Genomic DNA, 8534 nt, shown 5'->3' on the forward strand with positions numbered 1-8534 from the left:
GAGAAGAGAAGAGAAGAGAAGAGAAGAGAAGAGAAGAGAAGAGAAGAGAAGAGAAGAGAAGAGAAGAGAAGAGATCCTACCTGGAGTTGTTCGGACAGCGTGGTGGACTGTCTGGCACTCAGGGCTGGAGCTGAACTCTCGTCAGGACGCAGGAACACTTGCTGACCACGTCTGTAAGGATCAAAAACAGCAGTGAGTACCTCTGTGTGTGTCTGCGTGTTTGAGTTGTCCTTTGTGCACGCCAGCTGTCAGACTTTAAGTGATAAGCTGCTGGCAAAGGAGCATTTCCATTCCATCACACACACACTCCTAGACACAACAATTTATCTCTTCCTACATCTGAGGAGTGCAGGAATTTAAAGGTGTGTGTGAGGGAATGTAGGAGGGGAGAAAAAAGGTGAACGTGTATGTGAAGTCCTTACAGGTCCTTTCCTTTCTTCCTCTCAAGCGCAGTCATGTCATCTCCACCTGTCGTACGCAGAGAGAGCGCCGGAGTCACACACACATTCGCGCACACGGCAAAGTACCGAAGCACACACTCGCGCTGGCAGGCTGAGACGCACACTGGCGCGCTAACTCCACGAGCTGCAATGCATAGAGCTGAGAGTGAACACAGTCCCTCCTCCTCTCTCCTCCCACCTCTCTCTCATGCTCGCTCTCTCTCTCTCTTTTTCTCTTTCTATGTTCCTCCTCTGGGTCTTACCGCCTCCCTCAAACCCTCCCCATGATTCATCTCTCTACTGTCAGTATGTACGCTGAAGGGAACACTGTTATAAAGACACACATAATGGACCGACTTCAAAAAAAGAAATAGAATTCCCATCTCGGTTTTGTCGTTTGCTTCTGCCAACATGTTCTTATATATAAATATATATAAGAACATATATATAGTGATAAAATGTCAGGTTAAACTGATTTTACTTGGCTTTGTTACCTGTGTTTTCTTGCTTTTTGTTGGTTTGTCAGTTCGCCGAGACAGAATAAAACTTCCTGTATTTGCTCACGAGCCAATTCTAATGGAACAAAACTGCAGGCATGCTTCAAATGTGGCTGTGGCTACAAAGAAGCGACAAATTCTAAAACATGGATGCATTCCTAACGTCATCAACCGAGCATCACAGAAAATCTCTACAATCATCAGCCAGTGTTTACCAAACTCAAAAATATAATCACAAGCTCACCTTCTGTATAGATTTATTTCCTATTTGTACAGCGTCATGTCACACTGAAGCTGACCTTTGACCTTTCGCCTGTCGCCTCTGTCAGTGCGCCCCAGGGCAGCTGTGGCTACAATGTAGCTTGCCATTGCCAGTGTGTGAATGTGTGTGTGAATGGGTGAGTGACTGAATGTAGTGTAAAGCGCTTTGGGGTCCTTAGGAACTGAGTAAAGCGCTATACAAATGCAGGCCATTTACCATTTTAATTTAATCCAGTATTTTTGTTATGGTCAGAAATGTGTTTGTCATCCATCCATCCACAACCTTATTGGTCATCTGGCTCCATCTCACCCTGTCCCCATCATCCTCCTCTGTCGCACCAAACTTCTGCATGTCCTCCTTCACTACATCCATGAAGCTTACTCTGCAGTCTTCCTCTTTTCCTTCTGTCTGGCAACTTCATCTGTCCAACATTGCCACCGTCGCTCCTCTGCACATGTCCAAACCATCTCAGCCTTCCCTCTCTAACTTTGTCTCCAAACTGCTCGACTTAAGCTGTTCCTCTGATGTCCTCATTCTCTTCCATCCTGGTCACTCCCAATGAGCCACCTCCAGCTCTGCCCCAGTAACTGTCCAAACCGTACATCACAGCATGTCTCACCATCTTGTAAACCTTCCCTTTCACTCTTGCTGCTTCTTCTGTCTCCCATCACCCCTGACAGTTGTCTCCACCCAATTCACCCTGCCTGGACTCTTGTCTTCACCTCTCTTGTGCACTGTCCGTTGCTTTGGATGGCTGATCCCAAGTATTTAAAATTTATCTAGCTTCACTGTCTCTACCGCTTGCACCTTCACTTTTCCACCTCTCTTCCTCTTATTCACGCACATGTATTCTGCCTTCCTTCTACTGATTTTCATTCCTCTTCTCTCCAGCGTATACCTCCACCTCTCCAGGCTCTCTTCCACCTGCTCCCTACTTTCTCTATACCTCTCCATTAACACTCTCAAAGCAAACATCACATCTGTAGTGATCCTTCTCAGCATGAAGCCATACTGCAGCTCAGTTATCATCATCTCAAGTCTCTAACCAAGCTTCAATATCGCTCTCCCAGTTGTTCATAAGATGACTGATCAGCATTAGTTCTCTGCAGTTACTATAGTTCTGCACGTCACCTTTGTCCTTGAATATCGGTACACTTCTCACTCCACAGGACTGTGTTACACATTCTGGTTTAAAAGTTCACCGTCCCTTTTCCTTGACATCTGTGTAGACTTTAGAAACTCCCACCCCCCCATGAACATTCGTGTCAGCGAAGTCAGATGTGGAAGAGCTGTTGTTGCAAAAGTAACAAGCATAGATAATTAAAATATATCTGACAACATCCTCTGGTTTTTGATAAAGTCTTATTTTGTTTTTAAGCAAACAAATTTGCTAAATTTGGTTGCTGTTCTGGAACATTTAATCATATCACGTGACCTGATAAAGGAAATCTTTGTGCACAAACCTTCAGGCTACAGTTTTTATGATATAGCAACAGGAGAAGAAAAGTGAGAATGCTTTGGTGTTACTTGGGTCTCCTACCATCGCACACAGTTTCAAAGGCAATAAAAATCGATGAAGAATCATTTAAAACTCCCCACGGTGTCTAGAAGTATTCAAAAAAAGACTCAATTACATCATTGGCCCTTTCATTTTTTCACACCCGCATTTATTATTGATAGAGTTTTCTTAAGTCTAAATAAAACAGAATAAAATCTTTGAAAATAAATCCTGAAAATCAAAAGCAGGAGGAACCCTAATTTATCCGAAAAAACCAGCTTAGCAGAAACACAGTCACACACCACCGGAGCTCGATGCTTTTAATCAGCCGGCAGATTTATCATGTCGGAGTCTAGAGCGATGCTGACAGCGACAGGACATTTAGCATGAAGCTGTCAAACAGACTAAAAGGAGTCTGTCCAATGCAAGTCTGTCAAACTCACAACAAACCATGGCTAGGCACGCTTACAAAGTCACATCACATGTTAGCGGATGCTCTTCTTAAGCAGTCGTATCAAGTCAACACTCTGCTGGTAATTCTTGTTATTTTTAATACATTGTAGGTATTTGTATGATAGTTTGACAACAGCTAGGCCACTTAACTGAGTACAGATTTGAAGCTATCACAGACAGACAGCCACAGTGCGGGATTACGGCGGACCGATTCAAATGAAGTAAGCAGCTTCGGTTCAAATGCTGAAAATTGGCCTGACTCGGGAAAGATAATGGTAATTGTTTGGAAAAACAATCAAAACTAAGCACTGTTGTGATGTGTTCACTGAAGGCTGAAATTGTCTGAAATAAATTCAAGAAGGTTAAGCATTCATACAAAATCACATAGAGTGTATAGCAATGGCTATTTGTCTTTGAGTAGTACTTTTGCTTTAATGCACAAGCTCATGCTGGACAAATAATCAATGGCACATGCTATTTTATGAATTTATCACTACACTAAATTTAAGAACCAAACCCAATTGAATCCTTTTATGAATTTATTGAGTTCACAGGCAGTCAGAGGTTAAGCCCTGGCTCATGGGGTTATGTTGAGGTGAGAGTGCTCGGATATAAAATGCTCTAATATCAAACCCAGCGACTGCCTGTTTTGTAAACAGTGAAGGGTTATTCCAGTACAGCACAAGCTCAGACTGTATCGACTGTGTTGTGTTGGCTAATAGCTGCAAGACACAAAGACATAATCAGCACAGCACACAGTTCATATCATCAGCTCTGTATGGCACACACTCACAGAGGCAGGAGAGCAGGCCCTTACATATACTCAGAAACACAAGCAGAACTACAAACACACACCTCAAAATGGGTTAGTTCAAAGCAAATTCTCCTCAAAGACTGTCTCTTCATCTGCCGTGGACTCGGTGATCTAGATTACCTTTTACACACATGCACACACGTGCACGCACGCGCAAACACGGAAACACAATTCTCCACGTTACTGCTGCCATAGTACAGCTGAAGAGAATATTGATCTCTTGTTTCTGATTAAAACCAGGGCTGCTCAAACGCAATCAACACACAAACCCACCCCGTGAACCCACCCACTGCTCTTTCTCACACACAGACCTGTAAAACAAACACACACACAAACTCTGGCAGCCTGAATCCAATGTGAAGGGCCATAATTAGTAATCAGTGAACACGGGATCGGATGATGATCCAGCCAGTAACCGCGCTCTAATAGTTGTGTATTGTCTTTATGAATAAAACATATATGTGAATGTATGAGATTTATATAATGTTTATTGAAAAACTGTGATTGGAAGTGTGTATATGCTGAAATCCAGAGCTCGCTTTTGTCCAGACTCTCTTTGAGTGATTGAAAGCACTAAACAGTAAAGCTGCACTCAGGGGAATAGGGCTAATCTACATAATGGTGGAGATATATTAACAGCATCCTGATGCACACACACACACACACACACACACACACACACACACACACACACACACACACACACACACACACACACACACACACACACACTTAGGTGTCAGTTGAATGTAAGTCTTCCTCATCCTCCACACTAGCAGCGCCCTCTCCGATGCGACTGAGCCAAACAGAGTTAAGACAATGATGTATTTATGTTTTGTTATGTTTATCTCTCTGTTTAACTGTATCATTACGATGCTAATTACAGGGCAGTCTTTATGCAGTTTTATGTACATATTATAGTACCATGTGATTAAAGACTGATAACAGCCTTACAGCTGGTAGATTACAGCTATTTACAACCGTACTGACATTTCACTATTTATTTTTCTCTGAGAATATCACTAGAATGTAAATGAAAGGATTCATTTTCAATGCAGATTTCTCCAAAATCAGCCCTCTTTTGTCTTACTTTCATTTTGGACCTCCATCAAAGCTTGAAAGGGGGGCTGTGCAACTTGACCCTTTTCTGTAAAACAATAGCGATTCCTTTTTCTAGATGGGATGTGCTCCGCTTGATGAGGAAAGTGCATTTGGAGAAGTGTTTCTACTGTGTGTGGAGCAGGTAAGGACAAAGAGAGGAATTACTTGATCATGCTCATAGTGGCAATATAAGATTGTTAGATAAGGCTGATAAAACTCAAATGGATCTGAACCACCTCACAAAGACGACTTATTGTGCACAATAGCAGTCATACCTCATGTAATGCACAATGTCTTACCTTAGCTTTGCACGCAGTGCTGAAACAATCCATCATGGAACCTATTAGTAAATTGTCAGACACCCAGTTATTGATTAAAGCGACCAACCCCTGGTTGACAGTGGGTAACAAGAACCTGCTTTTAAAAGGAAGAAACACTCCTGCAGAACTAGGGTCAGACGGTGGCAGCCATCTGATGCAACCAGTGGGATGACAAACCGCAAACAGGACATATAAATAAATAACACATAAAAGTAATAAATAAATAGAGTAATAAAAGCACAAACTGCAGGATGGAGAAGGCAAGTCTGTCTACAGGAGTTAATAATAACGTTACAGTTGCACTAGGAAAAACAGCTTAGAGGCCAAGGCACCTCAAAAATTACCGAGACTTTACACAAGGAACTTCGGCAATGAAATGTCTTGACTCTTGACAGTGGCATTAAGCAGGAGTCAGTCTGCGAATGGTTTGTAACTGAATGCAGTAACGTTGACAACTATCTGTGATAAATCTGTGAAAATTGCAAATCTCACTCCTACACGCACAGAAATTCCTCCAAAAATAGCTATAGGCACGATCAGGCATAATATTATGACCACCTGCCTAATTTTGTGCCGGCCCCCCTTTTGCTGTCAAAATAGCGCATTTAGGCATATGCTCCACAAGACCCCAGAATGGGTGTTCTGGTATCTGGCACCAGTGGAGGTGGGGCCTCCACGGATCAGACTTGCTTGTTCAGCACATCCCACAGTTGCTTGATTAGATTGAGGAACTGGAGATTTTGGAGGCCAAGTCAACAGCTCAAACTCATTGTTGTGCTCCTCAAACTATTGCTGGACCATTTCTGCTTTGTGGCACATTATCCTGCTGAAAGAGGCCACAGCCATCAGGGAGTAGTGTTTTACAGTGTACGTTGTATGTGTCAAAGTAACAACCACATGGATGGTAGAACTTGAGGTTTCCCTGTAGAACAAAACATCACACTGAATTTTACCTTCTTCCCATAATGCATCCTGGTGCCAGGTGATCCCCAGATAAGCAACGCTCACACATGCTCAACTGGCCACATGAAATAAAAGACAATGTGATTCATCAAACTAGTTGAAGTGCTCATTGTTGATGGTGGACAGAGGTCAGCATAGGCATCCTGATTAGTGTGCAGCTCTGCAGCCCAGTACACAACAAACTGGGATGCACTGTGTATTCACACACCTTTCTATCAGAACCAGCATGAACTTTTTCAGCAGTTTGAGCTGCAGTAGCTCGTCTTTTGGACGCAGAGATCAGCCATCGCTCCCGACATCCATCACTGAGCCTTGGCCGCCCATGACCCTGTCGCTGGTTCACCACTGTTCATTTCTTAGATAGATACTAATCACTGCAGACTGGGAACTGCAGAGCCGCAGTTTTGGAGATGATCTGACCCAGTCATCTAGCCATTACATTTTGGCTCTTGTCAGACTTCTTTAAATCCTTACGCTTGCCCATTTTTCCTGCTTCTAACACATCAGCTTTGAAGACAAAATGTTCACTCGCTCACTGATACATCTCATCTACTTACATGTGCCATGACAACAAGATAATCAGTGTTATTCCTGTCAGAGATCATAATGCTGCACCTGATCAGTGTAGTTTTTGCAGGACAGTAATTCAACTACAAAATTATATAGGTTCATATGTATATATATATATATTAGGGGTGCAACGATATTCGTATCGATATTGAACCGTTCGATACAGTGCTTTCGGTTCGGTACGCATATGTATCGAACAATACAACATTTGTAATTTATTTTATCAACTTTCCTTCTGACGATGCTGTCTGTGTTGAGCGCTCAGTGAATCTGCGTTCGACTACTCCGCCTAGGCTGCACTGTCGAGCGCAGATCCACTGAGCGCTCAACACAGACAGCATAGTCAGAAGGAAGAGCGCAGGGCAAGCTAGCGAGACAGAAGTTAAGCTCTGCTTGCAACAAGCAAATTGAACCTCATTCAGATCTGGTGTTTGGAATTATTTTGGTTTTCATGTGACGTATGACCCTGAAGGTAAGCGAGTCATGGACTAAAGTAAAACAGTATGTTGGATGTGCCATGCAATGCTCAATTACATGGGTGGGAACTAGTGTGTTAGCGCAGTTAGCTCGTTAACGTGTTGGCCGTCTAGCCCCATGCACGGGGCGATCGGCGGTAGCTCGTTAACGGAGATTTGCCGTGTTGTGGCGTTAAGGTCATTTCAACGAGATTAACCTGAAAGCACTAGTGGGAACACAACGAATATGACTGCACATTTACGCCGACATCATCCTAGTGCAAAGACAAGTGGAAGCAGAAAAAAAACAAGCAAGCATGCTACTAACTTTAGCCGAGTCATTTAGACAGCTGTTTAATATGCTGCTGAGAATATAGCCCAGAAGAAGCGGATAGTATAGCTTTTATTTTGGAAAGAGCCATTTCTCTGTAATAAACTCTCTTTTCCAAAGATGAGTGATTCCTCAATCAGATACAGGGCTCGCAATATCGCTAGCCCGACGTCCCGGAGCTAGCGATTTTTCAGTCGGGCTACCAAAATCTATCTCTGCCCTGCCCGTCGGGCTATTGTAGGAAAAATATATGTCAATGCTTTTGCATTCTTTCAGAAATGTAGCTGGGTAATTATGTCATTGGCATCGGTGAGCCACTGTCAATATGTGACATATTGAAATCGCGTTTGAATTTGCGCTTGTTTTTTGCTTTCACTTTGCAATCGTGCGAACTGTGTATAGAGAGCGACAGCACTGATCTGTGAGTGATGATAATTTGTGCACCAATTCCTCTGACATCGTCTTATTAATCGTTAGCTTACTATGCAAACATGACAAGTGAAATCTCCCGCAGCAAGCTTAAACATGTGAGAGGTTGATCGCGCAGAGAATCGCTGAGCTTATGTGAGTGCGTGTGTAAAAGCAGCAGGATATATATTTTAGTTCTGCTGAGCCAAATAAGACAGGTCAGGGTGAAGAAGTGACAGCCAAAGAAAAGCTTACCACAAAACGGAGAAGTTATGACAAATCAGACTATAAGGCAAAAAGAAAGTGCAGCTTTATGGTTTCATGGACAAAAGAATTTCTGTGGCTGCGAATATGATGAGCTAAATAACCAGGGCTGCACATAAGTGGTCCGCAGGTGCGCATTCGCTGTCAAAATAAACGGC

The 8534-nt window shown here is 43.0% G+C and overlaps 1 protein-coding gene across 2 annotated transcripts in view; it reads right to left on the minus strand.

The window, feature by feature from the left end:
• The window catches only part of LOC102294191 (cGMP-dependent 3',5'-cyclic phosphodiesterase), a 173762-nt gene that overhangs the window by 114979 nt on the left and 50249 nt on the right, over positions 1 to 8534 (minus strand). Inside the window, exons 1-2 of one of the 2 annotated variants that reach the window (XM_005933131.3) lie at positions 423 to 634; positions 81 to 171 (exon numbers count right to left, since the gene is read on the minus strand). In XM_005933131.3, coding sequence (XP_005933193.1) covers positions 81 to 171; positions 423 to 457 — 126 coding nt within the window. In that variant the 5' untranslated portion in view covers positions 458 to 634. Of the gene's footprint in view, positions 1 to 80; positions 172 to 422; positions 635 to 8534 lie in introns of those variants that run through there. The other variant, XM_005933130.3, reaches the window with a different exon arrangement.

Source organism: Haplochromis burtoni, unplaced genomic scaffold (assembly GCF_018398535.1).
Source record: "Haplochromis burtoni strain Fernald_Lab_line unplaced genomic scaffold, NCSU_Asbu1 Contig_160, whole genome shotgun sequence".
Lineage (NCBI taxonomy): Eukaryota > Metazoa > Chordata > Actinopteri > Cichliformes > Cichlidae > Haplochromis > Haplochromis burtoni.